This window comes from Coregonus lavaretus (genome assembly GCF_964263955.1).
Source record: "Coregonus lavaretus genome assembly, chromosome: 4".
Lineage (NCBI taxonomy): Eukaryota > Metazoa > Chordata > Actinopteri > Salmoniformes > Salmonidae > Coregonus > Coregonus lavaretus.
This window is the reverse complement of record NC_139991.1, coordinates 73,019,006-73,044,534: the sequence shown is the minus strand read 5'-3', so window position 1 is coordinate 73,044,534 and position 25,529 is coordinate 73,019,006. Positions and strand designations below refer to the sequence as shown.

The 25,529-nt window shown below is 42.6% G+C and overlaps 1 protein-coding gene across 1 annotated transcript; it reads right to left on the bottom strand.

Annotated features, from left to right (window-relative positions):
* Positions 1-7,742: 7,742 nt before the first annotated feature.
* Positions 7,743-23,345, bottom strand: LOC311127399 (gamma-secretase subunit Aph-1b). The gene is made up of 7 exons (XM_084159251.1): positions 22,808-23,345; positions 22,282-22,452; positions 20,459-20,532; positions 19,110-19,232; positions 13,448-13,575; positions 11,406-11,529; positions 7,743-9,598 (listed from the first exon to the last, which is right to left on the bottom strand). Exons 1-7 carry the CDS (start codon positions 22,918-22,920, stop codon positions 9,567-9,569), a joined length of 765 nt encoding a protein of 254 aa, XP_084015377.1. The 5' UTR covers positions 22,921-23,345; the 3' UTR covers positions 7,743-9,566.
* Between the last annotated feature and the right edge of the window lie 2,184 nt (positions 23,346-25,529).

The window sequence follows — 25,529 nt, the reverse complement described above, 5'->3', positions numbered from 1 at the left end:
ACGGCTATCTAGGGCATGTACAGGGAAAGGCTGATCAACGGGAAGGAGAGGAATCCCTAACTCTACACAGAACTGGCGATCTACAAAATTCCCAGCTGCGCCTGAATCTACTAGCGCCTTATGCTGGGAACGAGGTGCAACCTGTGGAAAACAAACAGGCAAGGTTATGTGAACGACAGAAAGCTCTGGGTAAGTAGGGCGCCTACTCACCTGGGAGGACTCCCCAATGCGTGGCCTGCCTTCACCTCCACCGGGGGACCTTCCCCAACACCTAGCCGCGGTGTGCCCTCCACGGCCACAGTTGGTGCAGGGAACGGCCCCCCTCGGGTTCCTACTCCTCCGTTCTCTAGCGCCAGCACCTCCGAGCTCCATAGGGCTCGGCTCGGAGGTGCCGGAAGGTGGAATGGGCAACCCCCACCCGGGACGTCCACGGGTGGCGAGCAGGGTGTCCAGCCGAATGGCCATGTCGACCAGTTGGTCAAACGACAACGTGGTATCCCTGCACGCCAACTCTCTCTGGACGTCCTCCCGGAGGCTGCAGCGGAAGTGGTCTATGAGGGCCCGCTCATTCCTCCCTGCATCTGCCGCTAGAGTCCGGAACTCCAAAGCAAAATCCTGTGCGCTCCTCATCCCCTGTCGGAGGTAGAACAGACGCTCCCCCGCCGCCTTCCCTTCTGGTGGATGGTCAAACACGGCACGGAAGCGGCGGGAGAACTCCGCATAGGTAATAGTAGCGGCGTCTATTCTCCTCCATTCGGCGTTGGCCCACTCCAACGCCTTGCCGGTGAGACAGGAGATGAGGGCGGAGACGCTCTCGTGTCCCGAGGGCGCCGGGTGTACGGTGGCGAGGTAGAGCTCCACTTGCAGCAGGAACCCTTGACACCCGGCAGCGGAGCCGTCGTACGCCCTCGGGAGCGAGAGCCGAATCCCGCTGGGTTCCGGAAGGGGGACAGGAGGACTGACCGATGGGGATGGTCCGGTAGGTGGGGGCGTGGGTACCCCGCTGCTTTCCCATCGGTGGAGAGTGTTCATCACCCGATCCAGGGCGTGACCGATCTGGTTGATCCTGTCCTCCTGCCCACGAAGACGGTCCTCCATAATGTCCGTTGGCGCGGTTGCTCCTGCTGATTCCATGGGTTGATGTGTGATTCTGTCAGAACGCTGAGTGTGGATGTGGTGCAGGGAATCAAGCGCAGGAACAAGGGTGTTCGTCAACAGACTTTAGTAATCCAAAATAGAACTCCAAACAGGTGAATAGCCAACCCAACCGGGAGGCAAGAACAAATTACGCACACACACAACAGTGCGTAAAAACAAGAAAAGGCGCACGCAGTGCGGACTCTCGACAACAAACAATACGAGAGAGAAAACCCATCAACAGTAACAGCTGACATAACAATCACACATAACACCTGACCCAACACACGATAACTAAATAGGAAACAAAATCAAACACTAACAAGGGACAGGTGTACAAACAGACAAAACCAAACAAACATGAAACATCGAACGGTGGCAGCTAGTACTCCGGGGACGACGACCGCCGAAGCCTGCCCGAACAAGGAGGAGGAGCAGCCTCGACCGAAACCGTGACAGATAGCGCCCCAAGTGACCAGAGAAAAGCTTGGGGTTCCTCTGAATGAACATTAATGAAGAAGACTGACGTTATTTTTTATTGAGATATATCCATCTGAATATATTATAATATCCATGTAACTTAGAAAGTGTCACGTATCATTGTATTTGTGTGGATGATGTCATGATGTTAAGAATGTATTTCTATGTATGTTTTTCTTGGCAGCATGTCTAAGAGGATGGGTATATTTGAAAATAATGTATACAAGGGTGTCATTTAGACAATAAGGATGTTCTATGTGGGATTTTTTCCTTATACATCAGTAAGGTTTTGACTACATAGATTTTTAGCATGAATATATAGTAGTTAATCATGTATCTATCTTTTACTCAGATTGACTACATAAAGGTTTGAGAGGTTAGATTGTGCATGAGATAGATGACTGAGAATGTAATCCTTTGTTGATTAAATATATTGAGAATCTGGTTGGATTCAGGTATAGAAGGTAGATGGGGATGAATACTCAGTTATCTAGCATAGTTTAGGATCTAATCATGTATACTACTGATTGGAGAACATTTTATTTTATATGAAGTTTTATGTGAATAGTTGAGTTAAGTAATGTTATATCTGAATAATGTTACTTACCACAAAGAAATAAAAAAAATGAAGGATTGTTCTGATGTCATTTCATAGCGTTGTGGGAACCAGGTTACATTTTGTAGATAAGTGATTCTGGGTGCCGCACAGTCTGAATACCAATGAGTCCAGTATGTCAAGGCAGCTTACTGAAGTTTATCTTAGAATGATTGATGGACATGAGATACAGACTTGGGGTACAAGGTAATAACATCAAAGAAGGGAGTGCCCACTGATGGTTAACAGATGGCGTTGAAGAAACGTGTAACATGACTTATATAAACTGAGAGGTTTTCTTTGTCTAGTAGTTTGAATGGCAAGAGGCGAAGCACGTGCCTTTTGTTAGACGAACCCGGTACCGAATCTATTAAATATTTGTATGAACTCTCCATCTAAGTGTTAAATATCTTCTTGCATCATGAATACCCGAGAAATTCATCATAACAGTGGCCCAGCCAGATCCCGGACTTGAACCGATCGAACATCTCTGGAGAGACCTGAAAATAGCTGTACAGCAACGCTCCCCATCCAACCTGACAGAGCTTCAGAGGATTTGCAAAGAAGAATGGGAGAAACTCCCCAAATACAGGTGTGCCAAGCTTGTAGCGTCATACCCAAGAAGACTTGAGGCTGTAATCGCTGCCAAAGGTGCTTCAACAAAGTATTGAGTAAAGGGTCTGAATATTTATGTAAATGTTTTTTATTTTTAATAAATTAGCAAAACTTTCTAAAAACCTGTTTTTGCTTTGTCATTATGGGGTATTGTGTGTTGATTGATGAGGGAAAAAAACGTTTTAATACATTTTAGAATAAGGCTGTAATGTAACAAAATGTGGAAAAAGTCAAGGTGTCTGAATACTTTCCGAAGGAACTGTATCTGTAGACATACCCAGGGGCGGTGTGTTCATTAGGGCGATATGGGCGACGCACTGCCAAACGGGAAAAGGAAGGGATTTTTTTTCTAATCAATTATATCACGGCAACAGTAGTTTTCAGTGTTCTAATCTAGACGTCTGATCTGCCACTAAATGTCCAATCAGGCTAAAATCGTGCTTCAAATGGCCCCGCCCGTTTTGGGGCGATTTCAGTCAGGTTGAAAATCGCCCCAGAAGTCTCTCTCATGTAAAATCTTTTTTTTTTCAAATATCAGAGCTTTCAATACAATCTCTATGGGTTCCGGGAGGGCTTGCACTTACGTGCTTTCGTCATACGTAACATAACCATGAACATAACTAAGAAAAGAGCGGGTAGCAGCGTCAATCAATTCACGTACTACTGTGAAGATGGCTAGCGTTCAGTGCAACTCGATTGTCTCTTTGAAAGAAGTTCATTTTTGTCGGCGAACAAATCAAGATAAATTGGCAACGAAACAATTAGGACCTCCCAGACCAAATTTAATAATTCAACAGGTTTCTACTAAAGGGGGAAAGTCCTACACCCGAGGATTTTCCAAAAATTGGTACGAACGAAAAACCTGGCTAGCAGGCTGCGATGTAGCTAATGCAGTCTTCTGCTACCCCTGCTTACTCTTTCACCCTGAAGGCGGCACGGCAGACAGCACCGCTTGGACAGCGACTGGTGTAACGGACATGCACCATCTTTCAGAAAAGATTAAGAAACATGAGCTGTCAAAGACCCACATGGATAGCTGTTTGAGATTGTCTGCTTTGGGGAGAGTGAACATTGCCACTCAACTGGATGAGGGATACAGGCTAGCTGTCCGCCGCCACAACAATGAGGTTAGCAAGAACCGCCACATCCTCAGCCGGCTAATCCAGTGTGTGAAGTTTTGCGGAGTGTTTGAGTTAGCTTTGCGAGGCAAAGATGAAACTGAGGGCTCCACCAACCCTGGTATTTTTCTTGGACTTGTCAACTTTGTGGCACAATTAGATGAGGTGTTTGATGACCATCTTAAAAATGCTAAAGTTTTCAAGGGCACATCAAAGACCATTCAAAACGAGCTACTGGAGTGTATGCTAGCGGTCATGAGGGAACATATTGTGGAGGAGGTGAAGTCGGCGAACTTCGTAGCTATCCAAGCTGACGAGACCACGGACGTTTCTACACAGACACAGCTGGTGCTTGTGCTGAGGTACATAGATAGCAAGAAGATTTTATTTTTTTCCTGGGGCTTTTTCACAAAATCATGCCCCACGTCGACATTCTGTACCAGAAGCTACAGAAGAAGGACATCGATGCTGTCTTCATCAAACGTGCCCTCGACAGCTTCACAAGCAGTGTGCAGGCCATAAGGTAAGATTAAACAATATCATTCGATCTTTCTCAAAGCAGAGCTTTATTTGAAAATGTATGCATGAAAGGAGACATCATCATATTTACAAATCTATACAATTGGCCAGACTATGGTTGTTCATTTTTACAAAGCCATACAGATAGCTGTGTTTACCTTTTCTAGAAATTATTTTCAAATTCTGTTTTCAGGCAAAATGTCTATCACTGTTCATTTTCACAAATCTATACAAGAGGGCAGAATATGGAAGTCTATAAAAATGTCTTATTACCAATAACTTGCATCAATGTTTTCAGTAGCCTCTATCAAAAGCTCCTGCTTGCTTGTTGTGAATTATGCTCAGGTGCACATATTTCCAATTCAACCATGAGGCCTTTTTGAAGCAAGTAATGTGTATATCAGTATTGACTTATATGCTGCCCCTGTCTTCATGTTGTTGCTGGACATATCTTTTTTTAAATGTGTGTAGGTCACCTAAATCATCAGAAAAATTGCCCCCCCTGATAATTTTTTCAGGAGCCGCCACTGGACATACCACCTCCATTTATTGGATCTCCACTCAAAACGAATAGCGGGTGAACAGCATGCTATTCTCATGCTTAAGTTCAAGGTCAGAATATATAGAGAGAAAAGTGCATAAAGGGAGATACGTTCCATTTACGCGTGCTTAACTTGGGTCGGAATCGGGCCCTTCATGAATATGGGTCCAGGAGTAGACTGAACCTTGGTCTGTCTGGAAAACCGGCCCATACTTAGGCTACAGAATGAATTTACTATTGTGGAATGGAGTCCTGTCAATTATATGCACAACACAAAGCTCAGATAATACTACACAATATCATAATGTTTTTGTACAATACATCTTTATTTATTACAACAACAAAAAAGCAAATGTCAGAATGTATACCCATTTGGCAGATTTAATTATACATTCTCTACATCATTAAAGGATCATATTTATTGATCAAAATCCCTATAAGCATCGACGATGAGAGATATTCACATGCAAAGATGGATAGTAATCAAATATGATATAGCATAATCAAAGTTAAATACAGATATCTGGAAATTGAGTCAACTCGGACGATACAATAAGATGAGACATTTGGTACCGGGCAAAAATTCTCCCTCATTCTTTGTTTTGCGGATCACATCATGACAACATGAAATTAGGGACATTTGGTGCAATCCATTTCCTGACAATCCGCCCGGTGTGACCTGCCAATTGTCGGGGATGGCACCCATGGTCCACTAACACTCCAATACAGAGGTGAGTAGTAACACTGCATCTGTATACAACACAAATAAAACATACTCATTGGAAAAGATTTGATGGCATATGCCATGTGTCAGTGATTTTGAAAAACCATTGTAGAAATGCACAATCTTGGGAGTGCTGGATCGCCCTACAGTACCGCAGTAGTGAGTCAGTGGGATTTTTCCACAATGTGAGTGCTGGTGTGTGTGGGGTCACTTCAGTGTGACTTCACAGCGAGATAGCGCTGCCCTCTCTCAGTGCAGCCAGGAACACGGTTCTTGATTTACACTACGTTTATGTCCCAAATGTCACCCTATTCCATAGAGCTAAGTAGTGCACTACATAGGAACAGGGTGCCGTTTGGGACACAAACTGCATTTCTGGGGCCAGCGGCACTGTGCTGTACTGCAGGCTCGGTTGAGCTGGTGCCTGGCGGTTGGCAATGGTTTCTGGCCAAACAATGACTCACCAACCAAACTACGTCAAAGCAGACCTTGGCACCTCTCCATCGCTCGACTGGTAAACCCTGGAACAGAGCAAGTCTACCAAACCATTAACCTTTGCCCCCCCCAGTACTCAGAGAGCACCCTCCAATCACACTTACAGTTGAAGTCGGAAGTTTCCATACACTTAGGTCATTAAAACTTGTTTTTCAACCACGCCACACATTTCTTGTTAACAAACTATAGTTTTGGCAAGTCGGTTAGGACATCTACTTTGTGCATGACAAGTAAGTTTTCCAACAATTGTTTACAGATTATTTCACTTATAATTCACTGCATCACAATTCCAGTGGGTCAGAAGTTTACATACACTAAATTGACTGTGCCTTTAAACAGCTTGGAAAATTCCAGAAAATTATGTCATGGCTTTAGAAGCTTCTGATAGGCTAATTTACATCATTTGAGTCAATTGGAGGTGTACCTGTGGATGTATTTCAAGGCCTACCTTCAAACTCAGTGCCTCTTTGCTTGACATCATGGGAAAATCAAAAGAAATCAGCCAAGACCTCAGAAAAAATGTGTAGACCTCCACAAGTCTGGTTCATCCTTGGGAGCAATTTCCAAACGCCTGAAGGTACCACGTTCATCTGTACAAACAATAGTACGCAAGCATAAACACCATGGGACTACGCAGCCGTCATACCGCTCAGGAAGGAGATGCATTCTGTTTCCTAGAGATGAACGTACTTTGGTGCGAAAAGTGCAAATCAATCCCAGAACAGCGAAGGACCTTGTGAAGATGTTGGAGGAAACAAAAGTATCTATATCCACAGTTAAACGAGTCCTATATCGACATAATGTCTTTGGCTAAGGTGTATGGAAACTTCTGACTTCAACTGTGTGTCACAACATGGGTACGTATGCAAAAAGCAAGAATCAAAGCCATCAAAAATAATAATAATAATAATAATAATGAAACCAATGGAGAGGACCTGCATTGAACTGGCTGTATGATATCAGAAAACCCTGCCGTTCATCAATAGTTTTTTAAATGATATATTATTAGAAAACCCTGCCGTTCATCAATAGTTAAACTGCAGAGACTTGAATGCATTGGGGTGAGCTGAGCAAATCTCAAGTCTTTCATTAGGAAAGATGGTGAAATGATGGGTTTAATGGAGTAACTCGCCAATGGGGATCCTAACTAACTTCATCCATTCAAAATGGGAACATCGAGACTAATGCCCTTTCACACTAAACCGATCTTAGTGGCTGGAACTGTGCTTGAAAGGCCAGTCAGTGTGAAAAGAAAATACCAGAGCTGGCCAGCACAATAGTGTGGAAAGGCTATTTTTTAAGCAATAATGCACGAGGGGGTGTGGTATATGACCAATGTACCATGGCTAAGGGCTGTTCTTAGGCACGACGCAACGAGGAGGCCATATACCACAAACGCCCCGAGGTGCCTTATTGCTATTATATACTGGTTACCAACGTAATTAGCGCAGTACAAATAAATGTTTTGTCATACCCGGTCTGAGATACCACGGCTGTCAGCCAATCAGAATTCAGGGGTCTAACCACACAGTTTATAAAACGCTGTATCCAACAAGCAGTCATCTTAACACGCATCGTCCAAGACACTTGGCCAAGCAGCTTTTGTGGTGAAATACAAAAAGGGTAAATATACACTTGTATACAACATCCACGATTCAAACAAATCGCAGGGTTGTAGACAACACAGCCTTTAAAAGGCAACGTTCCTGCGTTCGCCGAGATCGTATTCACGGTAAACGCTGCATGTCAGCCACCAGGGCCTGTATGGTTCTGATCTGGGATCAGGTCTTCCCTATCCATATAATCCTATTCATTATGATCCAAAATACAAAACGGATCCTAGATCAGCAGAAGTCCTACTCTGAGACGCTTTGTGAGGACCCAGAGGTTTAAAAAAAAAAAGATACAAAACTCTGCTGAGGTATTGCTGCCGATGGTAGTAATAATCTTTACTCTATAACCACTCAGTCAAGGTTGGAAAAAGGCCACCATTTAGTGACTGACCAATCATAATACTATTAGAGCACGGTCATATTCATTAGTGCACACCGTAGCAAAACATTTTGGAATGAAAACGAGTCTCTTATTGGTTCAGGTAGTCCCGCCACTTTTCCTTCCGTCTAGTGTCTAGTGAATACTATTCTTTTTTTTTTTTCACCTGTATTTGGTGGATCAAGGTCGTCCGCCAAATGACAAGAACATTATCAGCTATTTGCATAAGAAAACATTAAATACCTTACATAATGTGTACCAGTGGAGGCTGCTGAGGGGAGGACAGCTCATAATAAATGGCTGGAATGGAGCAAATGGAATGGCATCAAACCATGTGTTTGATGTATTTGATAACATTCCACTGATTCCGCTCCAGCCATTACCACGAGCCCGTCCTCCCCAATTAAGGTACCACCAGCCTCATGTGATGTGTACATGTGTCCTACATCTGTCTTGCCAGGGCAGATAATGCATAATATAGTGAAGTTGCATACCTTTGTATGTGTGTGTATAGCAGGGTTTCCCAAACTAGGGGCGCTTGGTTCATAGAACCATGGTTAAGTCCGTTTCCTTCCTACAAATGTGGCTCCATCTTTTGAATGGTTTAAACTACAAAATCTTATAACCCCATCACTGAACGATAAGGCTCTTAGGTACACGTACGGTTTCCCTATGCCCACAAGCCATTAGAACCGAGGGGACAAGACCAGGCACTAAATCAGACTGATGATCAACAACAAGGTTCTTTTCTACACAGAAGATCATACATAATTGCCTGATGATCTTCCGAATTTCCTAATACATTTCAGTCACTTCAAACCACATGGTCTTCAGATTGAAATACTGTCAGACTGATTTGTAATAGACTGTCATAGCTCAAATAAAAAAAAAAGTTAACATTGTCCATTGATTACATTACTTTTTTTACATGGTGAGTCATGAGTTTTTTTTTGATATATCAAAATCATAATTCAGTAAACCAAAGATCAATACTTGATGCGAGGGAGAGAATCGATTGAAAGTCCACACAAAATCAAAAATCAGCAAAGAGATGAAAAACGTTACAAAAAATAAAACGGTTGTTTCCTTGCATTGAAAAGATCTTACACGTGCCTAAGTGTGTGTAGACTAGTGTCATTCAGGCTATATGCAGTATGAAGGATTTCCCTTGGTCAGCTCCATAGGTCAGTGGAGTGCTGGTTTCTGGGCTCCGATTCAGCCCATCCGTATTATGTGGAGATGTGGAGACGGTGTAATCTCTTGATTGGCTGCTTGGGTTTGTACACAGCACTGCAGCGATAGAAGCTCCTATTGCCCTTTGACCTCTGAGAAATCAACATGGAATGTGAATTATGACGAGGTCTCCGTATTACTTTTCCTACCTGCAAAACAGACAGACAAAAGAAAAAACTCTCAGTATGGTTGGGGGTCAAGAAGTACTTTCTAATTAAGATGACATTGACCTGATCCAGTTATGCTGGTTAGGTAGTAAATCACAAGCTTGGTATGTTTGGTGACTGGTGGGTCACAGACTAACACATTAACATGTTGTCTTAACGCCACCTGACTATACAATGAGTGACCGACCACGGCCAAACTTGTGACCAAATTTTTCAGGATTTGATGTGCTCCTGACCAGTTGAGAGAGGATCTCTCACAGTAACCACCTCACTCCAGTTTGGTGCGTCGGTTCAACTTGGTAAAATGTTCAACTTTATAGCTCTCCTTAATAAAAGGTCCAACTTTATAGCTCTACTTAGTAAAGGTCCAACTTTATAGCTCTACTTAGTAAAAAGGTCAAACTTTATAGCTCTACTTAGTAAAGGTCAAACTTTATAGCTAAACTTAGTAAAGGTCAAACTTTATAGCTCTACTTAGTAAAGGTCAAACTTTCTAGCTCTACTTAGTAAAAAGGTCCAACTTTAGAGCTCTACTTAGTAAACAGGTTCAACTTTAGAGCTCTACTTAGTAAAGGTCAAACTTTAGAGCTCTACTTAGTAAAGGTCAAACTTTAGAGCTCTACTTAGTAAAGGTCAAACTTTAGAGCTCTACTTAGTAAAGGTCAAACTTTAGAGCTCTACTTAGTAAAGGTCCAACTTTATAGCTCTACTTAGTAAAAAGGTTCAACTTTATAGCTCTACTTAGTAAAGGTCCAACTTTATAGCTCTCCTTAAAGGTCCAACTTTATAGCTCTACTTAGTAAAGGTCCACCTTTATAACTCTACTTAGTAAAAAGGTTCAACTTTATAGCTCTCCTTAAAGGTCCAACTTTATAGCTCTCCTTAAAGGTCCAACTTTATAGCTCTCCTTAAAGGTCCAACTTTATAGCTCTCCTTAAAGGTTCAACTTTATAGCTCTACTTAGTAAAAAGGTTAAACTTTATAGCTCTACTTAGTAAAAAGGTCCAACTTTATAGCTCTACTTAGTAAAGGTTAAACTTTATAGCTCTACTTAGTAAAGGTAAAACTTTATAGCTCTACTTAGTAAAGGTTAAACTTTATAGCTCTACTTAGTAAAGGTAAAACTTTATAGCTCTACTTAAAGGTTCAACTTTATAGCTCTACTTAGTAAAGGTCAAACTTTATAGCTAACATAGTTCATAGACTGCACCAATCACCCATCTGTCAAATATTACCATGGTGATAGTGGACACTCAATTCAGTAGAAAGGGTATTAAGTAAGTATTATGCATATATAACAGCGGTGTCGTCAGGCCCACTTTTATGAACCAATAGAGGTACATTCTAATTACAAGAAGAGTGCCAGTCCACATGAACATAACCTCAATGGTTTCATTGTTTATTTCAGCCAGGTGGTTCATTTATCATTTTAATGAACCCTTATTTTACAAGGCAAGTTGACTGAGAACAATGACCTGGGGAGGAGCAGCAGCAGAGAGGAGATGGAAATAATCTGTTTAGCTACATATCCTCTACCAATGCTCCACTGGAGTGACATTCAGCAAACAAAGTGGGCCTTCAGACCGGTAACCACAGAGCCGTGTTCATTTGGGCACACCGCTACAAAACATATTGCAACCAAAAACAAAAAAAAATGAGGGGTTTCTTATCGGACAACTTAAGGTAGTCCCTCCCTGTTTCAGGAAGTGTTCTTCTGTTTGGTGCCTAATGAACAGGACCCAGGGCTTAGTACAGCTGCTGTATCAGATAGGCTTGAGGCGGGTCTTACACGTCCAGAGAAGAGTGATGTTGTGCAGGGAGCCACCAGAGGAGAAGAAGGCCCAGACAGCCATCAGCAGCATGATGGCGTAGACCGGGGGAACGCTGCCCACGTAGAACGGGTTCAACAGAGACTGGCACCGAGAAAAGAGAGATATCATGAAAACCAGAGACACCAGATTCAAGAAATCAGGGCTGTGTTCACTACGGAACACTGTAGCAAAACTTTTTTGCAATGTCAAATTAAAACCTGTTCGTATTTGAGAGTTCACTAGGTTTTAAAAACGTTTTCTCCCTACTGAGCATGACCCAGATTATTAGCTAAGCACCAAACGCATGTCTAGTATGAGCAGAGGTTATACACATATTGTGGGAAATTATTAATAAAAAGCTAAATGTACTGCTTTTTAAGAAAAACAAATATTCATGCATATTTTATGAACGCAGACGCCACACTCAGGATGATAAAACAGAATCATAAGTCACAATTTATTCAGAAGTTATTCATTAACCATTTTTCTGTCTTTGACGTGGTCAAATGGCCTGGACTGTAATATTTCCCACATAGCACGCCAGGGACTTATTTTATAATTATTCTGACGCAATTACAAGTGTGTCTGCCAACAAGTGTACTAAGCATGACATGAAAACCATTTTGATTGGAGCCCCAGAGCACATTCATCACATTAGCTAGTAGCAGCATTAATATAATGAGCTCTGTAACCCTTGGTAAACGACAGCCTTCGGTGCCTGCAGTAGAATCAGTGAAGGGTGAAGTTGCCCCTAGACGCTGATATCTTGGGTCAGTTTCGCCACTAATGGTTAGGATTGGGGGGAGGGGAAGCGGATCCTAAATCTGGAAAACTTCCCCCTGGATGAGTAGAATCCCTTATAGGAGGGAGAACAGAACATTCCTGTGCAGTGTCCTGGAAAGATGTCCAGGCTCAGGTTCTCTGGTCAAGGAGAAGGGGCCCCCCCCCATTGCCCAACACGAAGTGTCTACGTCCCAAATGGCACTCTGTTCCCTACCTATATAGTGCACTACTTTTGACCAGGGCCCTTGTAAAAAAGTAGTGCACTATATAGGGAATAGGGTGCCATTTGGGACGCATACAGTGCCTTCCATACAGCCATGAAACGCAACAAAGTAAGCAGCATGTATATAATGAGTTACCGTCTTTCTGTGACCCTATGGACAGAATACAGTGCTGGGTTTTTTTTTGTGAGACTGGAGATTGCTCATCTACAACATGGGCCCCAGTTTAAATTTGACGAGTCATCTAAAATGTAGTGTCAACCTCTAGAAATATGAATTGGCAGTGAGCGGTGACAAGGTTAACGGTCTAATTAATCATATAAAGATGTTGACTACAAACAGATTTAGGATTCATGAGGAACCCATTCAACAAATTCTGAAATTAATAAAGACAAACATCATAACTTTAACTCATTTCGTCTTCAGTTGTATTTTTATATAATCGCTTCAAAATGGACAATACAGTCAGGTATAGAGTTGTTAAATATAAGCTAACAACTCCCTCCTGTGACTGATTCATGCTAGTGCAACTCTGTCATGATGGCATGGGTGTGGGCGCGTCTATAGACGGGTTGTCTGACAACTTCACGAAAATGACGTGCGGCGCGTCGATGGGGCTGGAAGCCTTGGCTTGTTATGATTCTGAACGGTCAGATCGCTAGCAATAATGACAAGAAGCTGCCATGTGGGGAATCGTAGGTGGCTCGTTTCAGCTAGTTGTATCTTGTTCTTGATACCATGTTTTGAGTTGTTTTGACTGATTTCACGTCGATGCTAATATGGCTCAAATTCGCTAGCTAGCTAACCAACAACTGTAACAATGTATTTGAGAGAACAAGTGCTCATTGAGAAAATGTATTTGTTTGGAGACCAAATATAGTTTACATGTTGTCAACAATCTAAGGCAACCTAGTCTGTTTTGCCCCATAGTTGCGCACGCATCGTTTTTTTTTGTGCTAAAAAAACAACCGTGTGTGTGTGTGTGTGTGTGTGTGTGTGTGTGTGTGTACACTCACCAGGCTGGTGACCATCAGGTGGAGACAGAGCACCACAGCGATCACCCACCATCTCTTCCTCTCACAGCCCTCAAAGAACACCACGCCCCAGAAGGTGTGGAGCAGCGTCAGCGCCAGGGTCATCAGGGCTACAGGGGGGCAAAGGTCAAAGAGACGTCACCACACACACACACACACTGATACAGTTACAAGTGCAATATTTCAAATGTTCAAAAGTTATTCTATACTTGTCTATTTATTAAAAGCACACATTGATTGCAAAGTAATACAAGGTTTGGGTGTGGACAGTATACAGCAAGTAGATAGATTATGAGTGACTTCCACAGGAATATAAAGGCTGCCACAGACAGACCAGTGATCGTACAGACAGTGGCAAGTCAAATTCAAGGACTCCAAGTACTTTTTCCAAGCACTAATATTTATTTTCAAGGACCATCAATTTGTAATAGTTTCTATTAAGCAATTGCTTCTAGTCACCACCAGAAAGCAGTGTATCACACCACAACTGCATAAAAAAATATATTAAGAAAATGTACCTTTAAGTTCTACTCAATAATACGTGTTTCACTACTTATTTACTACACAGATGAGTAGTAAGTCAGTACTGATGGTGTAATTTGAGTAGTGATGAGCAGAGTTTTGGGACATGCCTACTGGTGAACACACATTTCCTATTCGCATTACTACACAATTCCAATTAATGACTGTATTGTATTTTTTATTGGGCATTTGGGAATTTACTGCTTAATAGCTACGACTGGCAGCTTTTGTGTCGCCGGTCGGGAGAAGGGCGGGTGGGCTGTGTGAGGAAAACTGCACATGAACGGCCACCAGAATGGCAGGAGCACGGCTGACGCTTGATAAAGCGGAATTTATTTATTTTATTTTTTATTTCACCTTTATTTAACCAGGTAAACCAGTTGAGAACAAGTTCTCATTTACAACTGCGACCTGGCCAAGATAAAGCAAAGCAGTGCGATAAAAACAACAACACAGAGTTACATATGGGGTAAAACAAAACAAAGTCAAAAATACATATAATATACAGTGTGCAAATTTAGCAAGTTATGGAGGTAAGGCAATAAAATAGGCTATAGTGCAAAATAATTACAATTTAGTATTAACACTGGAATGATGTGCAAGAGATGATGTGCAAATAGAGATACTGGGGTACAAATGAGCAAAATAAATAACAATATAGGGATGAGGTAGTTGGGCGGGCTAATTTCAGATGGGCTGTGTACAGGTGCAGTGATCGGTAAGGTGCTCTGACAACTGATGCTTAAAGTTAGTGAGGGAGATAAGTGTCTCCAGCTTCAGAGATTTTTGCAATTTGTTCCAGTCATTGGCAGCAGAGAACTGGAAGGAATTGCGGCCAAAGGAGGTGTTGGCTTTGGGGATGACCAGTGAGATATACCCGCTGGAGCGCAGACTACGGGTGGGTGTTGCTATGGTGACCAATGAGCTAAGATAAGGCGGGGATTTGCCTAGCAGTGATTTATAAATGGCCTGGAGCCAGTGGGTTTGGCGACGAATATGTAGTGAGGACCAGCCAACAAGAGCGTACAGGTCACAGTGGTGGGTATTATATGGGGCTTTGGAGACAAAACGGATGGCACTGTGATAGACAACATCCAATTTGCTGAGTAGAGTGTTGGAGGCTATTTTGTAAATGACATCGCCGAAGTCAAGGATCGGTAGGATAGTCAGTTTTACGAGGGCATGTTTGGCAGCATGAGTGAAGGAGGCTTTGTTGCGAAATAGGAAACCGATTCTAGATTTAACTTTGGATTGGAGATTCTTAATGTGAGTCTGGAAGGAGAGTTTACAGTCTAACCAGACACCTAGATATTTGTAGTTGTCCACATACTCTAGGTCAGACCCGTCTAGAGTAGTGATTCTAGTCGGGTGGGCGGGTGCTAGCAGCGTTCGGTTGAAGAGCATGCATTTAGTTTTACTAGTGTTTAAGAGCAGTTGGAGGCTACTGAAGGAGTGTTGTATGGAATTGAAGCTCGTTTGGAGGTTTGTTAACACAGTGTCCAATGAAGGGCCAGATGTATACAAAATGGTGTCGTCTGCGTAGAGGTGGATCTGAGAGTCACCAGCAGCAAGAGCGACGTCATTGATATACACAGAGAAAAGAGTTGGCCCAAGAATTGAACCCTGTGGCACCCCCATAGAGACTGCCATAGGTCCAGACAACAGGCCCTCCGATTTGACACATTGAACTCTATCTGAGAAGTAGTTGGTGAACCAGGCGAGGCAGTCATTTGAGAAACCAAGGCTATTTAGTCTGCCAATAAGAATGCGGTGGTTGACAGAGTCGAAAGCCTTGGCCAGGTCAATGAAAACGGCTGCACAGTACTGTCTATTATCGATCGCGGTTATAATATCATTTAGGACCTTGAGCGTGGCTGAAGTGCACCCATGACCAGCTCGGAAACCGGATTGCATAGCGGAGAAGGTACGGTGGGATTCGAAATGGTCGGTGATCTGTTTGTTGACTTGGCTTTCAAAAACTTTTGAAGGGCAGGATGGATATGGGTCTGTAACAGTTTGGATCTAGAGTGTCACCCCCTTTGAAGAGGGGGATGACCGCGGCAGCTTTCCAATCTCTGGGGATCTCAGACGTTACGAAAGAGAGGTTGAACAGGCTAGTAATAGGGGTTGCGACAATTTCGGCGGCTAGTTTTAGAAAGAAAGGGTCCAGATTGTCTAGCCCAGATGATTTGTAGGGGTCCAGATTTTGCAGCTCTTTTAGAACATCAGCTGTCTGGATTTGTGTGAAGGAGAAGCGGGGGGGGCATGGGCAAGTTGCAGCGGAGGGTGCAGAGCTGGTGGCCGGGGTAGTGGTAGCCAGGTGGAAAGCATGGCCAGCCGTAGCAAAATGCTTGTTGAAATTCTCGATTATTGTAGATTTATCGGTGGTGATAGTGTTTCCTAGCCTCAGTGCAGTGGGCAGCTGGGAGGAAGTGCTCTTATTTTCCATGGACTTTACAGTGTCCCAAAACTTTTTGGAGTTAGTGCTACAGGATGCAAATTTCTGTTTGAAAAAGTTAGCCTTTGCTTTCCTAACTGCTTGTGTATATTGGTTCCTAACTTCCCTGAAAAGTTGCATATCACGGGGGCTATTTGATGCTAATGCAGTACGCCACAGGATGTTTTTGTGTTGGTCAAGGGCAGTCAAGTCTGAGGAGAACCAGGGGCTATATCTGTTCTTAGTTCTGTATTTTTTGAATGGGGCATGTCTATTTAAGATTGAGAGGAAATTACTTTTAAAGAACAACCAGGCATCCTCTACTGACGGAATGAGATCTATATCCATCCAGGATACCTGGGCCAGGTCAATTAGGAAGGCCTGCTCGCTGAAGTGTTTTTGGGAGCGTTTGACAGTGATGAGGGGTGGTCGTTTGACCGCGGACCCGTTACGGACGCAGGCAATAAGGCAGTGATCGCTGAGATCCTGGTTGAAGACAGCGGAGGTGTATTTAGAGGGTAAGTTAGTCAGGATGATATCTATGAGGGTACCCATGTTTACGGATTTAGGGTTGTACCTGGTAGGTTCGTTGATAATTTGTGTGAGATTGAGGGCATCTAGTTTAGATTGTATGATGGCCGGGGTGTTAAGCATATCCCAATTTAGGTCACCAAGCAGTACGAACTCTGAGGATAGATGGGGGGCAATCAATTCACATATGGTGTCCAGGGCACAGCTGGGGGCTGAGGGGGGTCTGTAGCAAGCGGCAACAGTGAGAGATGTATTTCTGGAAAGGTGGATTTTTAGAAGTAGAAGCTCAAACTGTTTGGGCACAGACCTGGATAGTATGATGGAGCTCTGCAGGCTATCTCTACAGTAGATTGCAACTCCACCCCCTTTGGCAGTTCTATCTAGACGGAAAATGTTATAGTTGGGGATGGAAATTTCAGAATTTTTGGTGGCCTTCCTAAGCCAGGATTCAGACACTGCTAGAACATCAGGGTTGGCGGAGTGTGCTAACGCAGTGAATAACTCAAACTTAGGAAGGAGGCTTCTGATATTTATGTGCAGAAAACCAAGACTTTTACGGTTACAGAAGTCAACAAATGATAGCTCCTGGGGAGTAGGAGTGATACTGGGGGCTGCAGGGCCTGGGTTAGCCTCTACATCACCAGAGGAACAGAGGAGGACTAGAATAAGGATACGACTAAAGGCTTTAAGAACTGGTCTTCTAGTGCGTTGGGTACATAGAATAAAGGGGGCAGTTCTCCGGGCGTTGTAGAAAAGATTCAGGGCATTATGTACAGAAAAGGATATGGAAGGATATGAGTACAGTTCAGGTAACCCTAAGCGTTGGGTAACAATGAAAGAGATAGCGTCATTGGAGGCATCGATTGAGCCGGTCTCGGCGTGTATGGGGGGAGGAACAAAGGAACTATATGAGGCAGTTTGAGAGGGACTAGGGGTTCTACATTGAAATTGTATAATGAGAACTAACCCAAACAGCAATAGGCAAGGCATAATTGACATGGGAGAGAGGCATAAAGCAGTCACATGTGTTATTAGAGAGAGCTAAGACACAACTGGAAATAGCGATAACGTTTGGGCTAAGACTAAACAGAATAAACAGGACAGAGTACCATGTAAAGGAACAGTCCAGCAGGCATCAGCTGTGCAGCTGAGTGATCATAAGGTCCAGTGAACAGCAATATGTGAGTCCGAGAGCAGTTCAAATTGGTGCTTCAGCACAGCTAGCAGGGAGCACAGTTGTGGTTTGCGTGTGCTAGCGGGCCGGGGCTGGCAGATGGATCTTCGTGGTCGTCGCAACGGGAAGCCTGTTGAAACCACATCAGACTATTTCGTCGGCAAACCAGTCGTGTTGGATCGGCGGGGCTCAGTGTCAACACTAGGAGGTCCCGTCCGGTTGACAGAGAGGTAGATAGCCGGGAGATGGGCCTGAGGCTAGCTCAAGGCTAACTGGTGCTTGCTATAGGGCAATGGTAATGGTAATCAGCCAACAACAGGTTGCAGCTAGCTAGCTGGTTGTGATGATCCGGCGCTAGGGTCCAGTGATTCCGGCAGAAAGTCCAATAAGCTCTGGGTCGATAGCACGCTGGGTCGATAGCACGCTGTGCAGACTGGCCGACGAATTGTCCAGGCTAGAGCTAGAGCGGGCGCTAGGAATAACGCGGGCGCAGTGATAAAAAAAGGTGAGTAAACTAAACTGAACAAAAATATCAAACGCAACATGTAAAGTGTTGGTCCCATGTTTCATGAGCTGAAATAAATTATCCCAGAAACTTTCCATACGCACAAAATGCAAGATTGAATCTACATTTGTATTTTAGCTACCGGCGCCTAATCAGTAAGTTCTGTACCTGCCTGGCTGAGTGGCTGTGTAAGTGGAATGAGCATGCTTGCCTGACAACCAGAGTGCGAAACACGTGAGGAAATAAAACTCGGAAATCTGCCTGGAAATTAATCAGTAAGACCAATACATTTTTCTAATATTTTTCATATTAACATATGATCATTTTCTGTTCTCCTCGTTTTTATTAAAGTACATTTGAAGTACCAACTTGAGAAAATGTCTGATTTTGAAGGTATTCCAGTACTTTTTCAGTGTGCCAAATACAAGTACTTTAAGCACCTTGTGCGAACCCTGACAGACGGACAGACACACACCTGAGGTGATGAAGTAGTACTGAGAGTCTCCAAACAGGCCCACTGTCCCTGGGCCCAGAGAGTCAGAGAGGGTGTTGATCATGGAGAAGGCTCCGCTCATGATGCCAAAGCCCAGTCCAGACACTGTAGAGATAGACAAACAGTCAACTGCTAGGCCTACATAGTCAACATCCTCACAGTCAACTGCTAGGCCTACATAGTCAACATCACTACAGTCAACATCACTACAGTCAACATCACTACAGTCAACTACTAGGCCTACATAGTCAACATCAGCACAGTCAACTGCTAGGCCTACATAGTCAACATCACAGTCAATGACTTGACATGCAGTATATAATTAAAATTATTTGACTATTTTTATGACATTTTCATCAAGTTGTCGATCTAGAGCTTTTAGAGTTTCTTGCAGGATTAAATCTTCCTATTCTGGAAAAAATAAATACATTCTCAATGTTGATGACTAAAATGCTTAAAATCATATCTAAAACCACACCGACAATAATGTTCACTACAGTAAGCTCCAACTGACATTTCACCTCAGCGGTGTCTTGCAGGTCTCAAAGTGATTGCACATCAACAGGGCATATACAGGCTTAGGTAGGTTTTATTGTGCTAACAACACAAAGATCTGATTAGAGAAGAGACATTTAAAATCTTACACTGACTCACTTTATGCCTCAATGCCAAAGTACATGTCCATAAATACTGGCCATTGCCATTTCCTTAGAAAGTCTGCCCTAAAAGTAACCATATTAGCTGTTCAGTTAAAGAACCACACAGATAATAATATAATAATATGCCATTTAGCAGACGCTTTTATCCAAAGCGACTTACAGTCATGTGTGCATAAATTTTTACGTATGGGTGGTCCCAGGGATCGAACCCACTACCCTGGCGTTACAAGCGCCATGCTCTACCAATTGAGCTACAGAGGACCACCTATGTGCATGAAATGAAAGGACAAATACTTAATATTGTGGTTTAATTGAGTTTAGTATGGTCATGAAGCTTTGCCTGGGTTCACCTGGCAACAGGCACAGTAGTAGAGGGTCAGATTAGTTCAGTGCTCTCACTGTTGAGCACCAGCCAGAGGATTAGTCAAATTCATATCACCTAACATTCCGAGGACAATGATAGGCTACATGCGCTTCCACATCATATCTGATTGGCCCACAGTGGTAATACAACTCTGAACTGTCCACATAAAGAGGATATGTTCTTAAATCAAGTAAAAGGTAAGATGATAGCTCTGTATCTATACACAATCTGTCACATATATTTAAATCAGTTAATGAAGTAATTAATATGTTAAATAAAATACAAGTAAAGTAAAGATGATGGTATACCATAGGCCATTTCTCGGACTGAAAGGGGTGGGCCGTCTTCTTCACTGATGGCTGCCAGTCCTTCATTTGCCTTCCTGATGATACAGTGGAAAGAAGATGTTAATAGCAATAACACAGTGGAAACTTTATCACAAAATATCAGTGTTTTTGTGTTCTGAAAAAGTAGCAACGTAGCCTACTTGTACTGATTAGTATTTACTTTGTAGTCAGAGATGGCCAAGTATGGCGCCTCGCCTCCAACTCCGATAAAACATTGCAGATTTATACTTCAGTCCTGCATGTTGGAACTCAAAGCCTAAGATTTTCACACTACCCTGCAATCACACCTGCAACCCTGTACATGTGACTGTTCAACACTGAATCTGAGAATTCTCCCTTTAGAAGTCACACTGTACAGGATTTATGACAAACCCATAACTTTAGATGCTGTAAAATGGCAAAGATGCTAACATGTATAATGCACTACAGCTTCCTCATCCCTGGTCACGCAAAGCGTAGCAAAACAAAAATAAGTGTTTATTGGACAAATTCAAGTAAGTCCCTCCCTGTTTCAGCCTGTTTGCTTCCTAGTGAATACTCCCCTGGTTGTACATTAACTAGGGACATTGATACTTGGGCAGGCCTGTTAAGTCATAGTGATGGGGCAAAAAATCTATACTGTTACATATCACAATATTATTTTGGGGGGTGATATTATATCAATATTTGACTCCAAGTAGCTAACGCTGCTGTAGGTAGCATTAGCTAGCGCTATTCGGTTGTACCGGCACCAAAATGCCAGTATTTTTCATCCTATCGCTTGTTCTCCATCTTTTTAAATAACTAGCCAACATGTTTTCAACACTTATTTCCATGTCGGATCAAAACTAATTTGCTCATGCTCTCTCGTCTCTCTGCAGCAGACTTATAGTGAGCAGCTGAATCAAGACAAGACCGAGGTACTTATTGTTGGAGCCAAAGCACAGAGAGAATCTGTCCGCACATTTGAATTAACGGGCAATAAAGATAAAAACACCAGGTAAAAAAACCTATAGATTCTGAACTCAATATCGAATCACACATTAGGAATGTGAACAAAATAGCTTTTTACCACCTGAGGAACATTGCCAAGTTGTGGCCTTTTCTCTCTCAGGCTGATACAGAGAGACTCATCCATGCTTTTATTACAAGCAGGCTTGACTACTGTAATGCTCTCCTGTCTGGTCTACCTAAGAAAGCCATTGGTCAACTGCTAAACATAGAGAATGCAGCAGCACGGGTACTGACCAAGACCAGACGGAGAGCACACATTACACCGGTTTTAAGGTCTCTGTACTGGTTGCCTGTGAGTTTTAGAATTAATTTTAAGATTATTTAAGATTCCACGATTGTGCACCTCAATACATGTCAGACATGCTTTTAAGTTGTGTACCCAGTAGGTCCCTCACGTCCTCTGGCACTGGCCTTTTAATTATCCCAAAGCCTAGGACCAAGAGGCATGGAGAGGCAGCCTTTAGTTACTATGCCCCCAGCCTCTGGAATAGCCTGCCAGAGAACGTAAGGGGGGCCGAAACTGTGGACATTTTTAAAAGAGATCTTAAAAACACACATTTTTAGCTTTACCTTTCCTTAGGGTGCTTTTTAGTCGTTCAGTTTTTTTTTTTTTTTTTTTTTATCCTTGTGTTTGTTGTGTAGTAAATATTTCCGTTTTTATTTTAGTTCACACACACACAGACAGAGACAGACAGAGAGAGAGAGAGAGACAGACAGAGAGACAGACAGAGAGACAGCATGATAAAGACAGCAAGAGAATGAGATGTGTGTGTGTGTGTGTGTGTACTGACCTGAGCAGCCTGTAGTACGCGAAGCGGAACACCTCCTGCAGTATGACCGAGAACATGCATCCAAATATGAGCAAGTCTTTCTGCAGGGTCAGGTCCTGGGCATTGGTGGCCTTTGTGGCTATGAACCACACCAGAGAGGACAGCAGTAAGGACACCAGCCAGAAGAAGGCCCTGGAGAGAGAAAGAGAAACAGTTGCCATTGTTGATGCAATGAAGCACACCAGTGAACATTTCACTAACTAGCTTCCAAAAACGTATCATGGCAAATTTAACATACTTTTTTCAAAAGAGTGTTTATGTACTTATGGATGTAATTATAGGGTTAATAATTAGGGAAACATTTAGGTGACCATTATTCTTATCGCAAATTACTACAGCAAATGGCCCTTGATCAATGCACTACACAATTTCGAAATTCCTTTTATTTATTTTTATCAGTTTGGAACCACTGATCTAGGTCTATTATTATTTGTCAAACAAACTTTAAATACCAAATCCACAAGTTGTCAACAACATAATAGCTTACCCTGCAATTAGAATGATGACTCGCAATGGGTCTTTGGCGATAGTGAAAATAAAAAGGGAAAACGCTGGCCCAAACGCAATGAAAGCACAACCAAAAAACACTGCAGCAGTCATTACAACTATCTTAACTTGGCTAGCCCCTTAAAATATTTAGCAAGGTAACGTTGGCAGATTAATAACGTGGTGAAAGGATAATTATCGTAACAATTAACAAACCATAGAGCTAGTTAGCCTCTTGACAATGTAAGTTATATCAGCAAGTTTGTTTCAAAATAGCGGGCTATCTATTTTTCTAGCTAAAGGTACCGTTAACGTTAGCTATCCGTGCAGAAGATAAACTTAATACCGATATCCATTGCTATCTAGCAATACATTTACTATAATTTAGTTGTATTTTCTTTCGCATAAATCTTGAAGAAGTAGCTATATTTCCTTTCGTTCAGCGCTTTTATTGATCTAAATGTTCTCTTTTCCTAGCTAAGCTTTTTGTTTGTCGAATTTTGTACTTCCGTGTTTGATCATTTGCAACCACGTGACCTTTTGGCCAGTGCCGGCGTTGGAATACGACAAATATCATCCTATTTTAATTTTATATTTTACTGTTCTTCGACGAGGCATTGTAGAAGTGGCAGCAACAACTTCAATTGGGAGTTCAACTTACATTTTAAATATTAAAATTGTGAACACTAACTAAATCACAATAACCAAACACAATCATTAAAATACATCAATAAAATACATGTTCATCATAAGCTATCAAGCAGGCTGGGATGGTGCTGCAAAGGAAACGCTCAGTCCTGCAGTGTATCAGATTCAATTTAGGTGAGTGGGTCTGGTGTAGACTAACATACGATAATTGTGGCGTGAGCATATGGCAGTAGGGCTCGGATTGTAGTAGAGAACTTGTAAAAGGACTTTGGGGAGACATTCCCTTTAAGGAATACCTGGGATAGGATAAAGTAATCCTTCTACCCCCCCTTACCCCAACCCAAACCAAACCCCAACCCAAAAACATTGTGAAGTGGTGATCCCACTGGCTATAAGGTGAATGCACCTATTTGTAAGTCACTCTGGATAAGAGCGTCTGCTAAATGACGTAAATGTAAATGTAAATGTGGAGTGATAAGAGATCCATGGATCTAAGTAGAAGGTGTAGTCCGTGCCCACGATGACGCATAGTGCTCATCTGGATCCCCGTCGATGGTGTCTGGTTGAATGATTGTTTGTCCCGCATGCTACACTGGGAAAAGGAGGAACTAGACTTCGGTTGGCCTCTTTATAGATCTCTACCTGTTCTACTTGTGTTGAACATCTTAGATTTCTATGGATGTATATTCCTAGGATCTTGATAACCTGTAGGCTACCCTCTGTGTTGTTATTTGACAGGGGTCGTAGTACACGTGGAGTACTTTAGACTTCCTTAAACATCAGTTAATTTGTAGGTTTCCTATGTCATAGGGGAAGTGGGAAAATCAACACCAAACCGGGAGGGGGCAGAGGTAAGCGTTGCGTTTTGGGACCGATTCCCTGATTCAATGGACCCCCAGCCCCAGCATAACAGCGAATGCCTGTTTTATCTCAAAAACACTGTTTGTAGAACGGTACCATCCACTCAGTAATGAGTGGTGAGAAATGCATTTGACACCCACATAAACTGAGACTCTCCTCTCAACAGTTACAACAGTAATTGCATTACAATCATTGTTTTTCTGGCGATTGCGTTTGGAAATGTTGCGCAACCGTGTGCTTGGGTTTACCAGAACACATCCATGCTTGGCCTATATCTCTTAGAAAACTGAAACTGCAAAGGTCATAGGTGATGGTGGAAGCGGAGGCACTGTTTGAGTTGGATGGCGCGTTGAGGAAAGTTAATGGAAATTAGTGGAAAACTGTAACATTGGTGATTGGAGCAAAACTGGCTAAGGTTGTTCATGAAGATAGGCCTCGATCTTATAATGCCTCGTTCCGTGTTGGAATAGGTTTCATGGATAAGGATGTGTTTTTGGGAGATCCATTTGCGGTCAAGGAGATGGTGGAGGACGCACTGGGAAAGGTGGAGTCAATGAAAGTGACCAGGTCCCGGTTTCCCAAAAGCATCTTATAGCTAAATTCATCGTTAGAACCTTCGTAGTTGCATCATTAAATCTCTGAGCTGTTTCCCAAAACCAATGATAATGAAATACACTTCATGTTCAATCGAGTTGTGTTTTGCTACTTGTAGGCTACTGTCTGTAATTTGTCTCAATATATTTCATGATGTGTAGCCTAACGTGCACAATGATGTGCCAAATCTGTGATTTAGTGAATTTTTCATGGGTAAACATTAGAATAAGCCCTCTCAATATTTGCAGCCATAGGTGGTAATATCTCTCTAGGAGCTGATCCGTCTTCAGTATTGTGAAATAATTATAAAGATTTTAATGGAGAAAGCTTATCCAAAAGCAGCCCTCCCTTTCTTTCGATCCTATCAGTGTCGACACATGCTCAAACGATGCACTTAGCGATCGTTCTCTCTGTGTGTTTTGGGGAAAGCATTTTACATCTTCGGCCATTGTAGGAGTAGGAACCCTTACGAAAAAAAGGAGTGCAGTAGAACTGCAGTATGCCGCAAATACTGCGTCCAAAATAACAGTTTTTTTTTCTTCAAATCAAATCAAATTGTATGTGTCACATGCTCCGAATACAACAGGTGTAGACCTTACAGTGAAATGCTTACTTACAAG

What these genes read in the sequence shown, in the direction of transcription:
- LOC311127399 (XM_084159251.1), bottom strand. Translation starts at nt 22,920, where the DNA reads ATGACTGCTGCAGTGTTTTTTGGTTGTGCTTTCATTGCGTTTGGGCCA. An exon ending in GTCATCATTCTAATTGCAGG is followed by an intron (nt 22,453 to 22,807) that starts GTAAGCTATTAT and finishes TTCTCTCTCCAG; the next exon opens with GGCCTTCTTCTGGCTGGTGT. An exon ending in AGTCCGAGAAATGGCCTATG is followed by an intron (nt 19,233 to 20,458) that starts GTATACCATCAT and finishes CTATCTCTACAG; the next exon opens with TGTCTGGACTGGGCTTTGGC.